General features: G+C 37.7%; 1 protein-coding gene across 1 annotated transcript in view; it reads right to left on the reverse strand.

Moving 5' to 3' along the window:
* The window catches only part of LOC138046861 (tRNA (uracil-5-)-methyltransferase homolog A-like), a 24,865-nt gene that overhangs the window by 918 nt on the left and 1,447 nt on the right, over positions 1–22,500 (reverse strand). Inside the window, exons 2-24 of the mRNA XM_068893440.1 lie at positions 19,159–19,250; positions 18,586–18,604; positions 18,294–18,350; positions 17,568–17,640; positions 17,099–17,177; positions 14,471–14,525; positions 14,307–14,378; positions 13,350–13,372; positions 12,431–12,479; positions 11,226–11,286; positions 9,815–9,850; positions 9,575–9,645; positions 9,266–9,327; positions 8,933–9,017; positions 8,450–8,553; positions 6,557–6,608; positions 6,000–6,060; positions 5,197–5,277; positions 4,299–4,342; positions 3,633–3,708; positions 2,109–2,228; positions 1,771–1,867; positions 1–528 (exon numbers count right to left, since the gene is read on the reverse strand). The exon at positions 1–528 is cut by the window's left edge and continues 918 nt beyond it. Coding sequence (XP_068749541.1) covers positions 363–528; positions 1,771–1,867; positions 2,109–2,228; positions 3,633–3,708; positions 4,299–4,342; positions 5,197–5,277; positions 6,000–6,060; positions 6,557–6,608; positions 8,450–8,553; positions 8,933–9,017; positions 9,266–9,327; positions 9,575–9,645; positions 9,815–9,850; positions 11,226–11,286; positions 12,431–12,479; positions 13,350–13,372; positions 14,307–14,378; positions 14,471–14,525; positions 17,099–17,177; positions 17,568–17,640; positions 18,294–18,350; positions 18,586–18,604; positions 19,159–19,250 — 1,635 coding nt within the window. The 3' untranslated portion in view covers positions 1–362. The remainder of the gene's footprint in view (positions 529–1,770; positions 1,868–2,108; positions 2,229–3,632; positions 3,709–4,298; positions 4,343–5,196; positions 5,278–5,999; positions 6,061–6,556; positions 6,609–8,449; positions 8,554–8,932; positions 9,018–9,265; positions 9,328–9,574; positions 9,646–9,814; positions 9,851–11,225; positions 11,287–12,430; positions 12,480–13,349; positions 13,373–14,306; positions 14,379–14,470; positions 14,526–17,098; positions 17,178–17,567; positions 17,641–18,293; positions 18,351–18,585; positions 18,605–19,158; positions 19,251–22,500) is intronic.

Below are 22,500 nucleotides of genomic sequence, written 5' to 3' on the forward strand. Positions count from 1 at the left end.
TCAAAAAGGCACGTGTATCACTGACGCAGCTAACGAATCGAAGTAACTCGCTAACTTAACTGGGAGTTCAGGATAAACAATAACAACTTCAAATAGTAAATTCAATGAGGACATGGGCGTAGATTAACCCCTACAAAAAACACCACAAAATGTCATTCAAAGGACGTTTTCAAATATTTCTAACACACCGTTTTCCTTATTTAACGACAAAGATGATGCGGTAGTGAGCTTGTTACTGACCAAGTCATATTACTTTTTATGGTTAATTTTAAACACAACATGGGTTCTTCTCCAAGCCACCTTCGTGGAAGACCTCTTCGTAGCATAGGTGGACAAGCCGTATGCATGTCAACTCAGCCACCTTAGTAATACCACTTATAAAACTTGGCGGCGTCCACTGAAGTCATATCTCTCTCAAAGAGGAGGAGTAGTTCACAATGTTTGGTGTGTGGAAACAGATCCACGGGTACAGCTTTGACCAAGCGGAAGGGCGCTGTCTTGATCCTCTTGGAAGTGGGTCTGCACAAGCTAATAGAAACAGAGACTTTTGGTATGACATGCGCTGATTTGCTCAAACCGGGGGAAAAGCCGCGTTAATTTACATTTATCATTGAAATATCAATATTGAATAATGTTTAAATTAACACCATCAGAAAATCTGGATCAAAATATCAATGCTACAACTCTGACAAAATTATCCTCAACAACAATGCAAAAGACATTTGATAGCTTGCGTCAGGAGCCCATCTGGAGCGTGCAACTTCCATACAGCGTCTGTGAAACGGCGTTTTCACAAGTAGGTTTATTTTTAGACTAGCTCTTCCCGCGAATTAGGTCGAAAAACAAAGGCAGTTCCGGTTCGGTGACCCTATGACGTCAGCTTAATTTCTTGTAATTGGTCATCGGGCTCCTGTGGGAGTGTCATTCGCGGGAAATTCAGTCTAAAAATAAATCGGTCTGTGAAAACGCCGTTACACGAACACAATAGAGTTGTAGGCTCCGGGTCATGGGTTCCTGCTTGCGTTTATATGCCGTGCTTCCATTTTTTTCTTCGGTTTAATAGAAGGGGGGGGGGGGGGGGCATAGTTTGACTTCTTAACCCACTGACACCTCAACCGTCCCAAGACACCCCCAGTCGACGAGTTGAATCGTCTGGAGTTGAGCAGAGTAAAATCTGTTAAGTTTCACTCCCAGAAGACAATACACCTTATTCCAAAATGGCCGCCATTTTAGTATTCTTTTGTTTTCATGCAAATTGGCCCTTATGGCCTCGCTTTCAATCGTAAAATTCAAAAAAATATTTAACCTTGAAGGAGGCCATAAGGGCCAATTTGAATGTAAACAAAAGAATACTAAAATGGCGGCCATTTTGGAATAAGGTGTATGGGTTAAATTTTTAAAACAAGTGCAATTTTGAGTTTTCTTCGTCACAATAATCTGAAACAAAGAAAAATCAAAATGGAACTGGTTTAAAAAAACTCTGAACAAGGGTCTAAGAATGAACCATAACATAAATGTAAATGTTTACGTACACCGATCCTCTCGGGGCTTGAGTGCGAATGAATCAACTTATTGAAACAAACAAACAAACAAATCTAAGAATCCCTACTGGAGGAACGAAGACGAGTTGGATATTTGACAAGTACAGCAGAAAACGTGATCAGGGATTGCCCAGGACAAGTTCGGCACCCTGATCAATCGTCCACGCTGCCTTCCGATTAGCTTCACAAGGTATTGGTAAGGTATTGTGCCACGGTGATATTGTCTTACTCGAGAAAGTTGACGAACGCGGCGCTTGGGTTGCAAGACACATAGATGAGTTTGTCCATTCGGCGGCTCTTCCGGATGGCATGAAGGACAGATTGGTCTGCAAAAGACGAAAAGAAAGTGTATGGGTATCTCATCTCCTAACTCCGTCCTTGTCACGCACTCCTTATAACTGCGTGACAGAGAGTGGCGTGAAAAGCCGAAAAGGAGGCATGTGACACACATTCCTCTTTTCCGCATGACAGTGAATTACGTGACTAGTCCCAGGGGTTCTCCGTGGGTGGGATCAATGGAAATGCGGGAATCAAAAGTGATGTGTCACGGGTGATTGTTGTACTTACGCAGTCCAGCTCGCGGTGGATCCATGATGCCGATGATTTTGGTTTTCCGTGGCATGTTTTTGAAGACATCAACAATGATATCTTCTGCTTTACCACAAACAAACTGAGCGTTCGTCACTCCTGAAAAGGGATAAGAATAGGCAGTTTTCTTAACTATGCCAGTTCAGTGATAGAAAATACATGAAATTTCACATATATTTGAACTGCGGTTGTACAATACGCCACTTTCCTGTTCTCACGGTTAGACTGGATCTAGCATGAAATGGAGGCTAGAGGTGACATAATTTAAATAGGAAAAGAAACCCCTGCATTAGCCTCCATTTCATGCTAGATCCAGTCTAACTATGAAGTAACTTTTTCAATGGCAATCTGACATCACTTCAATGAGAAGGCGCAAGCGCAACTAATCCCAGTCCTCTGTGGTGTGTTTCAGTGAAAAACAGGTAACAGTTCTCGAGAAACGAAAGGAAAAGGCGGTTTTTTCACCGGATGTGAACCGTCCCATCATTTTTCGTAAACTGTGGCACAGCATTTCTATTTGGACAAAAAATGGAATTGATATTTTGAAAAGTATATCAAACGACGACCTTATGACGTCATACCTTTTCTAAGAAATAAATTATTTTAAAAACCATGCTACAGATTTTGTTAAAGTGCTCTCATACTGTTGCATTAAAAATTTGTGAAAAAACATTGTTAACTCGCTGAGCTTTTAGGAATTTTCTGTTTTGGTCATGTGATTTACCAAATGTGGTTGTGAGTTGAACCATACAACGGAATGTTAAGGTGATTCCCTAGTTTTGCATTGCGCATTCCTACTGCGCACGATTTTTGCGTCATTAGCGCGCGCGTACAAAACGTAAGATTTCCCTCAAACTAAGCTCGATAGCGTGATAAATGCTCGTTCTCTCTTAAACGAGCACGGTGACCCCCACTTTTTATTTTATAAATTCAATGAGAACAATATCATCAATAACTGAGAAAAAAATTGGCAGAAGTCTATGGCTACTTTTTTGGCAAATGAAATAAATGTTACAGATAGAGACGTAACGGGCCCAACAGAGCAAGTCCAAATTATGTTTCCTTTAAAGGATAAAAATATAACTAATAATGCAGCGTATTTGAAGCCATTTTTTCTGGGACGTAGATGAATAAACAATCAAAGAAAGTCGAACTCGGTGTGATATAACACGCTGCATTGGAAAATAATGGAGCTTATTTGTTGCGCACGGAGATTACCAAACGTCACCTAAATAACCTTATTTGTCAGTATTGTGGCGTGAAAACAAGCACGGTGACCCCCTCTTTTTATTACGTTTTTAACATCTCCTTGCCCTGTAACAACAGCATACCAAGTTTCATCGGAAATCTATGGCGGGTTCTATTACTAGGGAATCACCTTAACAGAACACACTTGGTAAAAAGGATTACTATTTGAAGGGGTCCATAGCAACGGTTTGGTAGTTAAGAGCCAACAGCAAAGCAAACGAAAAATTGTCAGCAGATTCTCAAAACAAAACTCACCATTCAGTTGAGCGTTGGCTTTCGCATCCTCAACAGCATTTTCAATTATTTCAACACCGATTACACGCTTGACGCTCTAGAGAGGAAAAAATTCAACATTAGGTCGCCCTAAGGCTGGATTTCCAGGGTGCTTGCAAAGGGGCCTTCAGTGCTTCACATGAAAGCAGCAAAGAGGCAAGGAAATAAAAAGTGTACCTTAGGCCATTATCCTTCAAGATTTTTAAAATTGTTGCAGGAGGCTGCATTTCCTGTTTTTTTTTTTTAGGGCAACGATGATGAGATTCACCGTCAAAAAACCAAAGAAAAACATTTTTGGAGTTCGGGAGTATATTTTTAATAGTTCATCGGCAAAGAGACAAAACACGTGTTGTTGTTGTTATCAACGGCCTTAAAAGTCAGGATATCCAAAACAAATCGACGTCCACGGCCCGAGAGGAATCGCGTAAGCACTAACGACCCCAATGAGATTCTTGCTTTCTTGTTCAATTCACTAAAAACTCTTCAGGGTGTCATCTGAGAATACCAACGAGTGAAGTTAATAAGGTCAAGTCATATTCTGCAATTTTCTTTCTATTAAAAGCAACACTTTTAAATGAAATCATGATTCCGTAAATGTAGCGAGTGCGCGCAAACGGTTTTCAGGAGGTTTGAAGAATCCCGTCATACCTGAGCCAGACACAGACCAAGCGCACCAGTGCCGCAACAAATGTCTGCAAAAAAGTACACAGAGAACACTGTCTTAAGACAGAAATCAAGTTCACAGGAGACGGAAGTCTTTGAAGTCCCACCCACTAATGAATTCAACTTACATGCACATAAAGAGTATGACCAGATGTGACCACGAGTTTTCTATTCCGAGCTGCACGTTTCAGACAATTTCGACCCTCGGAGTTAATGAGTGCGGTCAATACAGAAAACTAACACTGATGCTGATATATTCGTACTCCAATGTCACACAGTTAACGTCGGAAGAGAAGAGGAGGTGGGATCATAAAGCTACAAATCTCTAATTGAGGGAACAAGAATGGTGCCTGCACTCGCCTTGCGCAAATAACAACGCTGCACACTACCGTCAAGCGAAAACACTTTGTCTCGTTAATGGAATGGCCTAGACAAGAATCTTCAACTGAGGTGAGCTCATGAGGAAAAAGGTGGAGTCGCTTCAGCGAAAAAACTAGTTTTCGGTGCGACTGGTTACCTACAAAACCTTAAATGTAATAATTTCACGCCGTGTTTTTACAGATTGCGTAGAAACCTACGCCCTCTAAAGTGTTAAAAACGCGCTTGCATACCCACTGGTTTCGCTCTTTAGTTTTGTGCCATAGACCTGATCGACTTGTCCTATACTGGGCGTCATGGTAACCGCCTCGTGCGCCTACTGCGAGGATGAGGGTGTCGTGTTATGTTGAGACTGTTGGTTCTCTGCTCTGCTCCGAGAAGTATTTGAAATCACGACAAGAGAATTGAATCGAATTGATTCGTATTGTTCACTGTAAAACGCATTTGAACTTATTTATATATCCTTAGGATACAGATAATTTTAATTCTGGAGGGATTTACAGACCTAGCACCACTGTTTCGTCCAGGTGGTCGCCACACCAGTCTTTGAGCAAATTAAACAGCTTCTCTGTTGCCTTTGTGTTCACTGAAGAGGAATCAAAATGATAGGTAACCATTCAGTGGGAAGTGGTTGATAAAAATAATTGTCCATGCCTTACTCTCCGACCGAGGCAACCACCACAGTTTCCTGAGAAACGAAGCCCTTCCTTAGAGGTCGGTGCACCAAACTTTCAACCGCAGGGACGCCCGCACGCTTTCCACGTGACCAAACTGTTGCTCCCACTGTCTCATGCTCGCAACAAGATCACGTGAATCTCACTGTTTGACACGAATCTTATACGAACGCACGACCGCTTGGGGTAGGGATAGGGCAACCGGAAAATACCATATCAGTGGAGTCATGATTTTTTTTTTTTTAATGGAAAGCGTCCCACGAAGGATATTATCTCGGAGATATTCCCCTTTTAGCTATATCGGGGGACAAATTATAGCAGGTTTTTTTTTAACCAAACCGTAACTTTGTAGTCCATTAATAAAAGGAAAACTTTGAGAAAAAATGGTAAATTTGTGCAATGGTGTTAAGATGTAATTACTGCAAAAGAAACATGCTACAAAGTCACATGAACTTAATGTATCAAGTTGAACCTTGAAGGCAGTAATGCAACCTAGAGGTTTACATTATATTTTTCCCTTCAGTGAAAAACGTTCTCATAATTGACTATCTCAAAGTCAGATTTCACAACGAATCAAAGAGAACTCCAGATAAGTTTATGGTTGCGCAAATGAACAACAAGCAACTGTAAATACCTTGGAAGAACGAGTCCGGGGAGATTCTGAATTTCAAGCCACAGAGCTCCTCATAAATATGCTAAAATCAGAGAAATGGAAAGGTCAGATTAGGCATTTTTCATACAGTAACCACCCTCGTATAAGAACACTTTTTTCACGTTGAAGGCTGATCATGTTCTTATTTGAGGGGTGCTCAGTGAGAAATCAGCCTGAAAGTGTTCTTAAAATGTTCTTAAAATTGGTTTCAGAAATGCTTCAAATTATATATTACTAGAAGTTTAATTAAAATACAATGCTATTTTGTAATAGATTTTATAGTTTGTAATGGTCCTGAACACCATAGTACTTTGATATAAGTTACTGTACTGTATTGTTTCCTTATCCTAATACCCTTTCCCTTTATATTAAGAACACATTTTATTTATCAGGCTGAATTTGTTCTTATTTATATGGTACTTTATTGGCCAAATTTCAACCTGTTCTTACTCCACTTATTCTTATATGCGGGTGTTTACTGTATTTAGTGAATGAGATAGGTTTTGTATTCTTTTTCATAGCAAGGAGGTCAGACATACCTCTTCGCCCATAATGTGAACAAAAGGAGCTTCGGCATTGCCACCAACCGCCCTGGAAATGAGATAAATGAAACGACGTCAATATTTCAAGCTGAAATCAGTTGACTGACTGATTGACGAAGGAAGGAAGGAAGGAAGGAAGGAAGGAAGGGAGGGAGGACGGACGGACGGACGGACGGACGGACGGACGGACGGACGGACGAACGGACGGACGGACTGACTGACTGACTGACTGACTGACTGACTGACTCAGAGCCCACTAAGTTATAACCAACTGATTGACTGAGAGGTGTATTGGATAAATAGAGAATGCTAGCATCGACAACGAGTGCGACTTCGAGTACGAGGTCTGGCAGTTTGATTCCCGCGCATCCCTGCGTGCTCAACTCGTCCCGGCACTTTGGTCTGCGACGACTTGACATCGTAAAGCCGTAGCGGCAAGTACGAGTTTGTCAAAAGGAAATTGCGTTTCATTTAGAACTTTTTCTTTTAGTTTAAAGCTGTCATAATCATATACTAACAATCTCCGAGTGTTGAAAAGCAGCTTAAAGGCCGGTTTGCACGGTACGATTTGTTGGCCGGTTTTATCGGGCCAATAAATCGTGCCGAGTAAATTGTGTAAAACGTGTACTTTTTCCTCAAAAGATCCTCCCGTTGTCCTTTTAGTTTCCGCCATTTTGAACGCTTTAATTTTTTAAGTATTTGTGCGCCATTACCCACTCGCATATCCTTTGACTGACATGGCGGTTTCTCTCGGAGTGTTGGCTCGACATCAAAAAATCTGTTGCATTTGAATCGGACCGATTTTTATTCCCATGAATAATAATAATAATAATAATAATAATAATAATAACTTTATTAACGTGTCAATCGTTCTAGTTTTTACAAGTAAAAACTAATTGGGGACACCTACTTAAAACTAATTAGACTAAACTAATAATAATAATAATAATAAAACTATGTACAAACAATATAAAATTAGTAAAAAATTAATAAAAGCTAAGTTTTACATAACTTGCAGTTTTCACAATTATTTTTCGACGTAACATTTGATAGGTCAAGGGCCCTGACTTGATTTTTAAATGCAATCAAAGAGTCAGCCATTTTAATTGATTTGTGAAGCTTCGACCAAATGTAAGGTCCCATGTACCTTAAGCTATGTCTTCCATATGCAACGGTGTTACATCTTGGTAAGGAGAAATCGTCTATATTCCTAAGATTGTATCTACTCATGTCACAACTAAAAAGTTCAGAAATATACGATGGAACTAAATTATTCTTAACTTTATACATAAATATGGCCATGTCCTGGAGCCTGCGATTACATAACGTTGGAAGTCTTGCTTTCGATATCGTCGTTCATCGGCTGTCAAAATACACGCAAGATTTGCGCTCCGACGCTGTCGGGCCGATAAATCGTACTGTATAAACCGGCGTTTAAATGCTGATATTTTGACAAAGCATTTTCTGCAGACTGGAACTCGTATTATACGCTTACCTAAAAACGAAGAGCACGTCTCCGAGGACGAGTACAAGTTGTACTTTTTCTCGTCCTCGCACTCGTTAGACTGCGATCAGTCTACGCACTCGTTGCCGATGCCAACATTCTCTAACAGGGAGCTTAACACACGCGCGTTTTTGAGACGCGGACGGCAACCGGAAGTGAGCTGTTTTCCCTTTTGACTCGTCTTCGCACAAAAACACATTTACACTGCTAAGTATCTTTTCTCCATTAGAGATGATTAGTATAAAAATCTGGGAGACATCACTGTCCTGGCACGCGAAATGTTCTCCCTAATTATGGAATAAACGTACGGACAAACAAATGAGAGCTTATTTGTTCAGCGGAAAATCTCTCAGTTTTGATTTCAGTTATAGTAACAATAAACATACCTCGTATGGTTAATTTGCAGATAAAGAGATGTAAGCTGTACATCTTTGCCTTCGCCAGTCTTGAAATACTCACAAATGCGATTTTTCTCTGCTTCGATTTCATCCTTACGTGGACAAAGAAAGAATAAAATTCAGTAAAACTCTTTGTTTTGTAGTCGTGATACATTGCATGAGCCTAAACTCTGTACCTCTGAGTCTGAAAATAATAGCATACATTGTAGATTCTAACTAGATTTCTTGGAAGAAATAAGCAACCTAAAACTGTTAACTCCACACGCTATAGTTGCTACGGTAAGAGGTATTTGCTGCTAAGAAGTCAACAACAAAGCAAGGTCTGGTTCTAGGTGATGAAATCAAGTTAATATGGTATGTGAAGTCTCCATTTAAAAAGATCAATGTACCCCTTCGCTAAAAAAACACTAGGAAAGCTGGAAGCCTGAATCAGACACCATGTCAATATATATATATTTTTTTTTACTGTACCTTGGTCATTTTTTGTGGACTAAACTGCAGGACAGCCATGGTATCACCATACATGGAGCTCCGAACAGTCAGTGTCTGCCAATAACTGTAAAGAAGAGACAAGCAGTGTACCCATAATTAAAAAAGTAGCAAACTGCAAGAAGTCACCCTTTTCTTCTCAGATCCAATGCATGCATAGAAATGCAAATGCAATAAAAATTTCAGATCCAGGCTTGTTTGGTGAACACCTTGCATGGCTTAAGTCCAGGCTGCTCACAAAGCCTGCTTGCAACCACAAAGCATAGGAAAAGAGAAAGAAACTGGACGCTGCCAAAAAGAGTAGCGAGTACCTACCCAGTGTGAAAGCAGAGGTCATAGACTGGGAGCGGAGACTGCCTTACGTAAGTCTGGAAAGCCTGACGTAAAAAAAAAAAAAAATCATGAAAAATTATCAATCATTCCAACCGTATTACTTAAGTTTACAATGTATGTGTTAAGAAATTCCCCAAAAACGATCAAACAAAGACAAAATAGGAAAAAAAAACATTTATAAAGTGCATTTGTTATCAAACTGGAGTTTACATTCGAAGGCACAAAGAAAGACACTACCAGCAATAAAAATTCGGTCTAATAAAGAATATTAACTGGAAGTAAACTCTTTACCCTTGAGATGATTTTAGCCTTGTCTGAAATGTGGATACATTCAGATGGCTCGACAACTCCACTGTAACCCTCTGCAGAGAAAAAAAGAAACCGACTGTCAATAATGAATTTACATGTTGATTGTCTATGTAAAGGTCTTTCCATGAAAACCCTCCATACTTGCAGGTCATCAATTTCTGGATATCCTTTTTTTACACAAATTTACTTTTTGTTAACAAGTCCGTTATGTGAAGATCTTACCTTTGTATGAACCAAGACGGAATCCAACAGTTTTAGCTGCATGGGAGAAAACATTTTGAAATACGTTGCAAATTAGTAAAATATCCGTACGCGCAAAGCCAGGCTTAAGTACAGTGTTCAGGAAATCCTGTTTTTGCTGTCAAAAACAGATTGGACATTTGCAGGGAGCTGCAAAACATGCATTTTAGCACTTGCAAGAGATGAACAGAATTTTTCAAAATGCTTCGCAACAGTGAAAGTGCACCAAGCTACAAAGCTACAGTAGATTAACGGGCACACCTCAATGCTTAAAAAAAATTAGTGTTGAATTTCAGGCTGATTGGATTCTCTTCTTACTCAAAAGTGCTTCAATTATTCCAGGTTGATTTTGACACGAAAATCTTTATTTTAAGGACGGTGCCTACTATTGTTATTGCACATACGTTTTGCGCATTTCAAGATACTTTGATTTCCTATCGGTGATGCTTACTAATACAGGGATATTTTTGTGCAGTTTTAAAATTATGCATAGAAAGTAGATCTTAGTAAGTACCATTGGTATCCGAAAAGAAAATTGGGGCAACCATGCATTTTTCAGAGATAATTAAGCTTCTCTCTGAGAAAGAACGCCATACATGGGTTTGTATTTTAAAGCATTTTACAAAATTAATATTGTTCATGAATTATCTTTGAAAAATGCGTGGTTACCTTCAATTTTCTTTTTCGATTTCAATAACACTTAATAAGATCTACATTTCCTGCATAATCATAAACCGGGGCAAAAGCACCTTTGAATTAGTAGGCACCGTCTTTAAGCTGGTTTGTGAGCCAAAACAAGGCTAAATGTGAGCAGGCCAATTGATCTGTCTTGGTTTGAAGCAGCTGTAAAAAAGAATTTCACTCATTTATTTTGCGTCCTAATGGCTCTAAATCACAGAAATGGCAATTTCCAAAGCATACCAGTGTATACTCTAGGATGCACTTTACATGTTTGGGGCTACAATAATATTACAAGTAATGCCAGTTATTTCCTTGATCCCCTATCAATCTTAATGTCCTTTCAGTATTTCTCTCAAAAGTTGAATGCAAGCTAGACATTGAAAGCAGTTCAACTAGTAGGGACACCAAAGGCCTTATAAACAATAATGAGGCACTGTTGAACAAAACAAAATTCAATCAGCCAAAAATCAAAAAATATGGAAGCAAAACACTCTCAGGTCATAAGTTATGAAATTCAAAGGATGAGAAGGAGCCAACAGAAGATTAATGGCCTGACATACATGTAGGCAAGTTCTTGTGCATGAGTCAAGAGAATCTCTTTGAACAAGTATACAGATTATTGATTACCGTTTTCTTTACCTCCTGTACTGCAACCTTTTTCATTATAGCTGCAACTAGAGGTACGTGAGCTGTAGTAGCACACAAAACCTACCTCCGTCAGGACCTTCAGCTATCGTGAACTCACACTTATTTCGATAGCCATCAAGAACAGGCTGAAAGTATTGAAAGGGAAAGTTAATGGATGGGATGAGGTCTGACTTCATGTTCAACATAGCCCATCACATTGCTAACTGTACATTCAATATACAGGATTACCCTTCCAAACAGAGGGTCGGAAGCTCAGCTGCTGGATGACTGTGTGTCTTCATCAGAGGGCATCTGGCATCCTAACCAAATGCCAACCAGACTGCAGTTCCAAATAACTTAATGCCGGCAGAACAGTTCTTTGTTAGTGTTGTAAATGATTAATTTTTTTAACAAAAATAAACTCAAACTGTGTTGATATTGCTGGTAAACTCTGGTCTCACGTAAATTCTTGTCGAGCAAGGTCAAACTGCTCAATCACATTTTACCAAAGTTAACCCAGTTTTTTATCTCAAAACTAAAAAAAATCCACATGAATCCAGATTTTACCGCTCACATTTCAGACAGGGGAAGCCAGAATAACAATAATATTATTGTAATTCTAATATTTTTACAAGAATTTATTTCTAATAATGGTTCATCAGGTGATACAGGCTGTAATTAAAAAATGAAATGTTTGACATTTATCAATAACTATGCACATTGCAAGATTAAAAGGCTGTCAACGTGTTGACAGAAATAGTCCAGGCTGCAGTGCGATTCTCAACTGCATATATGTGTATTTATAGTGCGAACCCTGTGAAGACCCTTAATACATGCAATTTATTGTTATTATTATTATCATGCTAATAATACAGTTGTATGCAAGGCTTTCAAGTGGTATACATTAGGATATCTCCACATCACCTTTAACTTCCCAGCATACATATGAATATTTTACGTAATACAGGTGATAAGTGGGATATCTCATGGTATACCACAAGAACGTGTTGCATACAGTAACTATCTTATTTTTATTTGTACCACATCATAAAAATACAATGGTCAATACAATTAACACCATTCCCTAAAATAACAAAAAGACCCTACTTTATAATAGCTCTTCTCTCTAAAATATCAAAGATGAGGTTTCACCTTTAACATTGCTTGTATCTTTAAGTTATCTAATACATAAAGATTGCAATTCACACAAAAAACAATAATAATAAATTTTCCTCTTTTTATTATTATTATTATTATTATTATTATTATTACTATTAAGACATCACTCACCGATTCTACACAATCTAGGAGTTCACAGCAAATTCCATTTCTTTTAGCACTATGACAATAAAAGCAAATGAGTAAGTACTATGATAAAGATACAAGAGCTTTGAATTTTGTATTAATAACAAACTTGATGGAAGCAAGGCTGGACTAGTGGTGACAGAAATCACTCGCCTTGCACTAGTGTAGCCTGGGTTCGATTTGAAGACTCAGTATTACTGGTACAATTATTATTGTTTGATTTGAGTTTTTTTTTGGGAGGCGCGGTGGCCTCATGGTCAGTGTACTCGACTCTAGATCAAGTGGTCCAGGTTCGGGTCCTGGCCGGGGACATTGTGTTGTGTTCTTGGGCAAGACACTTTACTCTCACAGTGCCTCTCTCAACCCAGATGTATAAATGGGTACCGGTGAATTTAATGCTGGGGTTAACCCTGAGTGGAGTACAATTCAGGGAGTAACCAGGCAAGTAATTTCAAAATCCACGAGGCCAATTTGAAATTATGAGCACAATTACCCCTGAATTGTACAACAGTCCTACTACTAATGATCGTAAATGCACCAAAATGAGAGGATAAAATTATAGTCTTTGAATACCTTTTTGTGAGAAAAAGTTAAAATTATATTCAACCTGTTTTGCAAACAGTAGGAAAACAGGAAGAAAGACGCTATACAAGTGCATGTGATTGATGTGCAAATGGCGTAGGTGTCTAATTATAGGTATCCAATTTGGAGTTTTTAAATTTGGATATCTGTAATTGGACACCCACATGATTGCACCCCAACAAATAGGTGTGCACAGAACCAATCAGATTTGAGAATTTTGTAATGGTTACCATTAAAATAATAGATAATACTCATAATCAAATCAAGATAATTTATATGAGGTGACTAAATTCAAGTCCATGACACAATATTTTCCACTCACCTTTCTTCCTCCACCCAGTTGTTCTGCAGAGTAGAAAAAATCAGATTTTTTAAGTAATGTTATGATTTTATATTTTTAAAGGAAACTGACAAGCCTAGAAAAGAATATCTTTAACCTGGAGAAAACATTAATGTTTGTGATCCGAATGTGTGTCTGATAATAATTAAAAGTTTCTATAAAAAGTGTCTAGCACATACGAAAAATCCATTTTAAGTTTACTTATTTCCACTTCAGTTTCATATTATTGACTTGGACTTTATGTTTAAAATCCAGAATAGTAAGAGTAAACAATTGGTTCCTACTGCAGTCCCACATATAAAGCTTTGCAATAAAAAGAAGATTAATAAGTAAGGGATTGAGGTACAATGATAATACAACAATCATTGCAATTTAACCAAAACCATTTATAAACATAAAATTTAAACATCAGCATTAAGCCAATAGACCTAACTGGCTAACTCAATGCTGTACCCAATTCAAATCTCCCAGGCCCAAGAATCTTTGTGTCTTGTCTCTGCATTACAAGGTAGTACTCACATTTAAATGATACGGAAATACCGGGAACAAAATGATGTATTCCCAAATGGTTTGCATTGGGTACAACATTGAGCTAGCCGATTAGGTCTCTTCTGACAATTTAATTTATTTGAAAATCCAACATGGCCAGCATTCTTTTTCTCAGGTCTCTCTGTTGTGGTTCAAATTTTTTCTTGGTTTAAAATTATTTTGTCAAACCAGTTTACAGTAATTTTGATTATTTTTTTCCAATATTCATTATCATAATCTGAAACAAGCGAAAATCAAGATTGAAGTGGTTTAAACAATAATTCTGAACCAAGATAAAATTTGAACCACAACACATCCACATGTATGGAAAAAATCAGACAATTTTTTTTTGGAAATCAAATCCAAACAACTTTGAATGAAAACTTAATGTAAAACTAGTTACTGTGTTACCTTTAGCACCATGATGGCTTTCAACTTCCTGGTCAGTTTCCCCAATACTTCAATCATGTTGTTCTTCTTGGTCTACAAGACAGAAATGCCCAAGTTATTTTATAACTGTTAAACAGGTTGAAGCAAAATTATCACTTCATAATTATTGTTTAATTTTTGCTTACCTCCATTTGCTTGCTGTATGGCTGATCCCACAATGGTGTGACCACATGATTCAACCTAGCAAAAACAAGACCAAATTTCAGATGTACATTGTACTCTGTCTTACTGACTGAGTTCCCAGGTTCCCTTTCTACTTCAATTTCAATGTAACTTTTAATAATTATTGCAGGTTGCTTGTCTGATACAGGCCTTCTGATAGGGTGCGATGAAAAAATGCAAATTATGCAAAATTTGCGGGGCAGATTATGTGATTAGAAAGGCCAATTATGCGATAAATAATTATGTAAATTATATGCAATTTTTTTCCTGAGCAAGTTTAAGCTTGTTTTATAAGGTTTAAGGACAAGAAAAACACTTTTTTTGTTGCCCTAAAGACATTTTGAACACAAAGGAACAGTAATTATCTTGATCGACATTAGTTGGGATAATTTTTCAAAAATGAGGTCTTCTGCACTATCGGTGCACCACGTTAAAAGTTGAAAGGACACAGCTAACAAGCCAAATGAAATGAATGATCAAGGTGCTTGTCAACCACGGACTTCCAAAGATGGTCAATCACAAGATTGCATGATGAGCAAAACATCAGTCCATCATCCATGTGGAACCTACCTGTGAGATACTTTCTTGCTCAATCGTGGGCTGTCAGATTGGGTGGAAGTTGGGAACTTGCCTTCTTCATCGAAGAAACAGCAGGCATTTTCACTACAAACTTATCCACGAGTAAGTTTTTATCGGATTTAAACAACATTGCATTGCCGAAAAACTGGCCACTTCGCTTATTTTTCACAAATCTCTTCTCTAAGAGAAGGCAATTGTATGGAGGTCCGTTCTGCTCAAACTTAAACAAGATTTTTTGTTCTGCTTATTAAATTATTTGTACTGGCTGTTTATTTTGTCGCAACTTTTGTTCGTTACCTTCCGTGAATTTTTGGCACACCCTACAAATACTTTTTTTTTTTTTTTCGCAATGTATGGATTATTTTTTGGGCACTCTTTCTGAATAATTTTTTCGTACTGTCTTTGAATTATTTTTGGTTACCATCCACGAATTATTTTTGGTTACTGTCAAATTAATTTTTGGTTCCGTGATGCATTGCGTGCCCTTGACTGCCACCAACAGTGTTCCGTCGTTCCCAGGGTCTTTGCGTATTGCAAGATGGCGGTCACTGTATCATGTCATATCATCATAAGGAAAAGTCTGTTAATTGATTAGTTCTTCTTAGCGATGTCACAATGTCAAGACGAAATGTCAGCAGAGAGAGGAATGAAAGAGGAATTCAACTTGCAGGAATTCAACATGCAGAACTTGAAGGGTGTATTAAGCCTTTCCCTCGCTCCACAAGATAAGGATAAGGAAGGCAGAACCGTCCTTGACTGTCCAGTTGAGTGATCACTACTAGTACTGCCTTCTGCACTAGTGGAACTTGAGGATGTTTCATTACTCGTTTGTGCGGTCTATTTGTGCTATTCAGTCGATTTCTTGATTTGCATTTCGAGCTATTTGTGCAATTTGAGTTCGCACAGATTCCTCAATGTTTTCATCATGGCGGGAAGAATTCGATCCAGTGTTCGCGTGTTAGACATACAAGTCACAGGCACGCAATGTATCACGGAACCCCAAATTAATTTGACAGTAACCAAAAATAATTTGCAGACAAAAATCTTGTTTAATTTTGACCAGGACGGACCTCAATACAATTGTGTCATAATTTCAGTGATGTGTATATATCAGCCATTCAGATTGGCTAATCTGAACAAGGGGCGTGTTTGTGTTACACCAATAGGCAACTCTTTAAGAATGAGACTCATACCAGGGCCCCGACATGCAAAATAACGCCTTGAACCTCGAACCTTTTTCCAAGGTAAATCATCTTAAGAATGGCATATTTATACAGCAATTCCTAAGAAACTTTTTGATTTATGTTTTATTTTATGAAAGTTGTGCGTTCTTTTGTGAATTATCCGATTTTTCATGAATTGTGCGATCGGATGCAATTTGGGGTCAATTGTGCGAAATCGCACTATCGCATAATATCAGAAGACCTGCTGATAACATTGAGAGAGTGGGCGATGCAAGATACAGTCATGCTTTACGTAGTCATTGTCAACCTCACTATCGTACTCACTGTTTTAATGTGATAATTACTGTACCTTTGTTGGCAGTTATTTCCAACATTACCCTTTCCCCTGAAGAATCATTCCTCCACTCCAGTAAAATTTAAATCAAGTACTGCACCTCCAAAGGTTACCTACATTATTGTCCTAGTTTAGAACTAATGATTATTTTATATTATTATTTGAACTGCAGAATGGACATAAAATGAAAGCTGGAAAGATCATACTGTATGGTATTCTAAAAAATAATCATTTCATTCACTTCTTACTGCTCAAAAGTTACCAGATTGCAATTTTTGGAGCATGTAATTTAACACCCACTTAAACTGTCATTACACTCAGCTACCAGCTGGCTTGATGGCAAAGTTGGTACATTGTACATGTAGAACAAGTGCAGCACAACCACTGTTCAAGCCTGAGCCTTACAACTGCAAAAGTTTCTTATTTAACTGCGACAATCTTTCCAACTTTCAGTTTAGAACTTATTTTAGGTATGCCCAGCAAAAATTCCTTACCTAACAGAAATAGCAAGCTCATCTACTACATCACCATCAAGTTTTATTCTCTTAGCGTCAACATTGGCACGAGCAGCATCTGAGAAATTTTCAAAAGCAAACCGATTCATACTCTACTTGGATGGCTTTTGGTTTTAACCTTAAACTATTTAGCCCCGCTGAAAACTAAAATAATTGTCTGGCATTAGACAGAGTAAAACCTAATAAAACTGTCACTCTTATAAGAGAAGGGGTTAGCTATCACCTCCACTTTTATTTTCACTCTACCATACATGCACCAAACTTATAACGTTGGAGGTCAGGCTGATTATCACATGGCATTACAACATTTTCTAATACACCGTACAAATAGGTTTTTCTCATTAAATTTTTAATAAAAAGTTTTCACAGGACAATGTCACAGATTGCATTCAGTTTTTCCCTTTTTGGGGGTTCCAATTTGGAGTCCAGCAGTTATTGAAATACTCACCCTGGATCATTCTTTTTCTTGCCATTCCTTCAGCTCGTTGAAGAGCCAGTGGGTCTGGAAGAGGCTGAGCAGTCTGTGAATAGAAAAATCAAATTTCAAAAACAATTGCAAATTTTTATTGCTTCAGGAATTCTGTTGCACATTAAATACAGAAATTCCAGTTAAAATAAAAAGGTGTCTTTTTCAAATCAAGGCTAAATACTTGGTTCAGTTACTGTTTAGTTTACATACCAGTACTTCAGAAATCCAAAGAAAAAGGAGAATTGATTTTTTTTGGCTATAGCACCACTTTAAACAACCCCTAAATCAACTCAAAAACACTACAGCTTCTTAAGTAGGTATTTAATTTTTTTTAAGGAAAACAAATTAATTGGTGAAACTGCACAAAGTTGAACTACAATGAAATGAAACTACGCAACCCCGAATTTCCATTTCTCCACATTGCTTTGGCATGACTTGGGAGAAGAAATTCAATTGGTCATTTTCACATTGCCCATAATACCCTTTGCATAATCCATTGTTTTCAAAATAATGCTCTTGGGACATATTCCCAAGAGCATTTGAAAACAATGGTTTATGCAAAGTTTGGGGGGGCAAACAAAGTGTCGATCAATAATAAAATTTGTGGAGATAAGGCTGGGTGCTGAAGAAGAATCCAGAGTGACTTCCTTTATTGGTGGTTTCCAGTAAACAAAAAGTCCACTAAATCATAATAATCTGCCATACCTTAGCAGAAAGAACTTTTCCTTTCCACTTGTGGCCTGATAATGATCTGATAGCCAACTGTGAGAAGAAAATAATACCAATATGACACAAATTCCTATTTAAAGAAGCCTATAGCAGTGGCAACACCATTGCAAAGTTAAACAAAATTGAGGATGAAAAATAATACCAACACAGTAAGTCTGAACCTATCTACACCCTCACCCTAACCCAAACCACATTGGGCACTTTCTCTCAGTGAAGACTGAATCACTTGCACATTAATATCATTTTCATATATTTTACTCTGACTTACACGTCTTTCCTCTTCATTCCTAAGATCATAAAGAAAAATAATATTGGTGAATTATTGCTTAATTCAACTGTAATACAAAAGATTAAGACACATTAAATCTAGAAAATACCTGAAATAAAAAAGCTGCCCAAAAATAAATTGTAGGTTTTATACATTATTTTTTATTCGTTGTAAGAAAAAACAAACAAAAAGGGTACAGTAGATATCTAAAGAAGCTAGAGACACAGGCTTATAGCATCTCAAGAGCCACCTTGTGTAACAAATGATAAAGTTTTGGAAATAATGTTTATCGTAAATTTTAAATTAATAATGTTTATTGTAAAAGATCTAGAAAGTAGGGTATTCTGCAATTACATGACTATATTTCACTTTAGCTGTCATTAATTTTAATAATGAAAATAATCACAAACAATATGAATTAGTTTGTATTAACAATAATAATAATAATAATAAGAAGAAGAAGAAGAAGAAGAAGAAGAAGATGACAACGAAGAAGAAGAAGAAGAAGACGAAGACGAAGACGAAAAAGAAAAAAAACAACAATGATAATCAAAGAACCCATGGTACATGTACCTGAATGTGACATAAGCATGGCTTGCACCTGGTGGCAATTTCACCTTAACAGGTCTTACATTTAGTCTGTTGGCAATCATTTTCTTGAATTGCTATTAAAAGAAGAATAAATTATATAGAGTGCTTTTGGTAGGTTTCATTGTCTGAATGAGGATTTACTTCGATAAAGAAAGCTCTGATGTAAAGGTTGATTTAACATACCGAAGACGGTACAAAATTATTCAATATTAACACAGGGTACTAGACTAGTATACCTACAGCTGTATGAACTGGATATTGAAAGCCTACATTGATTGATACATAATATTTTACATGTACATAATACAATAATTATTATGACTGAGCATACCACACTAGATAAATTAAATTAAATGAAATTCTCTTCAAATACACTGTTACAGTAGTACCGGTGTGTGATGTTTCAGGGCATCTTCTGCACAAAGACTTTGCTTTTAAGCTGCTTTACTTTTAAGCTTCTGTACAAAGACTTTGCTCTTGAGCTGTTAATTCACACTTTTACATCCTTTTACGTCCTATTAAAATTCTGTTCAACAAAGGAGAACACAGTTCATGATCCTGGGAATCCTGTGGTTTCAAGGGTGACCTTTTTTGAAATTTTTTCGTTGACCTTCTGACCATTTTGAATGATGTAATACGTCAGATGCGCAAAGACTATTGCGCACCTTGGTTTCCTAGTAGTCTGAGCAAGCCTGACCATCGCAAAGCAGATATCTTAAAGAGCCCCTGTGACCAAAAAATCAATTCGTATTTTTCTTTGGATTTCAAAACTATGTTAACAAAACACTAAGTGACCCACGTTTTAAGCCTTGATTTCAAAAAGATACCTCTTTATTTTAACTGTAATTTTCATATTTAATGGTCCGCCATTACTAACATTATGTTCTTGAGAGAGCTGGATCAAGGAGAAAATGACTTCAAAGGCTCACTAGTTTAAGAATACAATATGTGTGTATGCCGCAGAATTAATATGCAGCACCGGGGTTTTGGGCTATCAGACTTTTAAACTCACGCTTTGCATATATAATAAGCTGCGTTCACACGCTGAAATTTTAAGCTAGTGAGCCTCTGACGTCACTTTTCCCTGGATCCAACCGTCTGAGGTCCAATCGGTCGGTTTTGGTCGTGAGTAATGGCGGACCGTGAAATCCAAAACTTACACTCAAAGTAAACGGCCTTTGGATAAAAATCAAAGCTCAAAATTTTGCCAGTCAGGTGTTAAGCCAACACACTTTCAAAATCTGAAGGAAAAGAGGAAGTGGTTTTTTTGATCACAGGGGCACTTTAAGACAGTACCTCGTGGTTTTCATGGTAGTGTAGCAAAGTTAAGGAAAGCAAGACACCTAGTTAATGTGACCTGTCGAGCTATAAGTAGCTGCTGATGAGTAGATCAGAGACTCGACTGATACAAATCAGAAGTAATGTTGCTTAACCAAACATAATTTTAATATGCTGTTGAAGTGTTGCATACAAAGCCAACAAATTACTGTACATCATGGGAACTATCGTAAAAACCCGCAGATAAGCCGCTCAAATTTTGGAAAAAAAGTTATTTTGAAAAAAATCAAAAGAAATCCAAAGTCGAGTCTTGAGAAGTCTTCTTCATCATCCACTGTTCATTGAATGTAAACTCACTATTAACACTGAAACGGAAAATACCTCAATATAACTTTAGCACTTTAACATAATGAACATTGTTTCTACCAACTTTGACATACATCTGTATGATTGATCAATCTTTTTCTGGTATTTGTTGACAGGAATTTCTTCATTCAACACAGTTTTTCCATGGATTTTTGCATTACAACAAGAACGTGAACGGGCATTCGAAGCTTAGCGACCAGGCATTAGATCGGATGCGAAAATGGAAAACTGGACATCATAAGCAGCGTGATGTTTTAAAAGTTTACACAAAGTGATACGCAGCATGAAACATTACCAGTTTAACAAGCTCTTTATATTTTTGTTCGTTAGCAGTTGACACAAGACTATTTGTTCAACAAATTTGCTATCAAAGTGCTAAGTGACGAAGAAACCTTGGGCCATCTACCACCCGAGTACTCGAGAATAGCGTGGTATTTTCTTGAATATCTGAGCGACGAAAGCTTGAGCATGCAATCTCTCTTCGAACAGATAGCCCCTCTTGTATTCAAAGCTCTCAGGGGCATGGCGCCAATGTATCTGCAGGATCTTTTGCAAGTCAAGACTCTGGGACGCTACTCCCTACGCAGTGACGCCCTGGGTCTTCACAAGGTTCCTCACACCTGCATGGTGCAAGACCTCTAGAGACCGTGCATTTGCTGTTGCAGTTCCCAGATTCTGGAACAACCGTCCTCTTACTATCAGAGAGAGAGACTCTATTGATAATTTTAAAAGGAACTTGAAAACGCCAACACGGAGAGAGTTTGTTTTTTAACGATTTTAGGTAGATTTTGGTTCCAGACCCTTGAGTCCAACATGCTGGGTCCAACACGTGCCATTTGTCTGGCCAACTAGTAGTCGTTCGACACTTTTCAACAACGTCCAACAATGTTGGATGATGTTGGATCCGTTTGGCAAGGCCTGTATGGGTTAATGAAAAGATATTGGAAATACTTGCACAGAGAGACACCAGTTAACTCATTAATACTTTAAAAAATTAATGCCTCCATGAAATGAGGCCAGGTTTTTACTGCAGTGTTTTCTTCTACTAGGATTTCATATAGGATTCTAAATGCCTATTTCCTCAGGATGTACATATGTATCAATATGACTTGTAAGTAAGGCATTACACTCACATTCGAATTAGGATGTTTACTAGGATGGAAACATTATAAATTATACTTCCTCACATATTCCAGAACTCAAATTTGTCCCTACTTCATAACAATAATATTAATGATTACTCCTAGTAATACAGCATTCCAGTTAATTTTTTCAAGTGGGGGGTCATTTATACCATTTGACGGGTCACCCAGACATTTTGTTGTAATATTTAACTGAATATTTACATTTCATCTGTCAGGTCAGGAAGCCTTCTTTGTCGGGTTATTGACCCGAGACCCGACTCTTATCTGGAACACTGGTAATATACATGAAAAAAATTACTCCATTCTCACTGCCTACAAAAATTCGAAAACCTCAGAAAGCCTTTCAGAATCTTCTTCGTCAAAAGCCATCTGTCGATAAATCTTTTCGGTCCTGATTTGAATGCGTTCTCTACTTATCACTTCATAACTTTATCGTAATATGTTTAATATGTCTATTTGTTTAAAATATTTCTATTTGAACTGTAATAGTATCGAACAACATGACAAATTACCGAGGCGAAGTTTGCTCGCCACT

Source organism: Montipora capricornis, chromosome 4 (assembly GCF_036669925.1).
Source record: "Montipora capricornis isolate CH-2021 chromosome 4, ASM3666992v2, whole genome shotgun sequence".
Lineage (NCBI taxonomy): Eukaryota > Metazoa > Cnidaria > Anthozoa > Scleractinia > Acroporidae > Montipora > Montipora capricornis.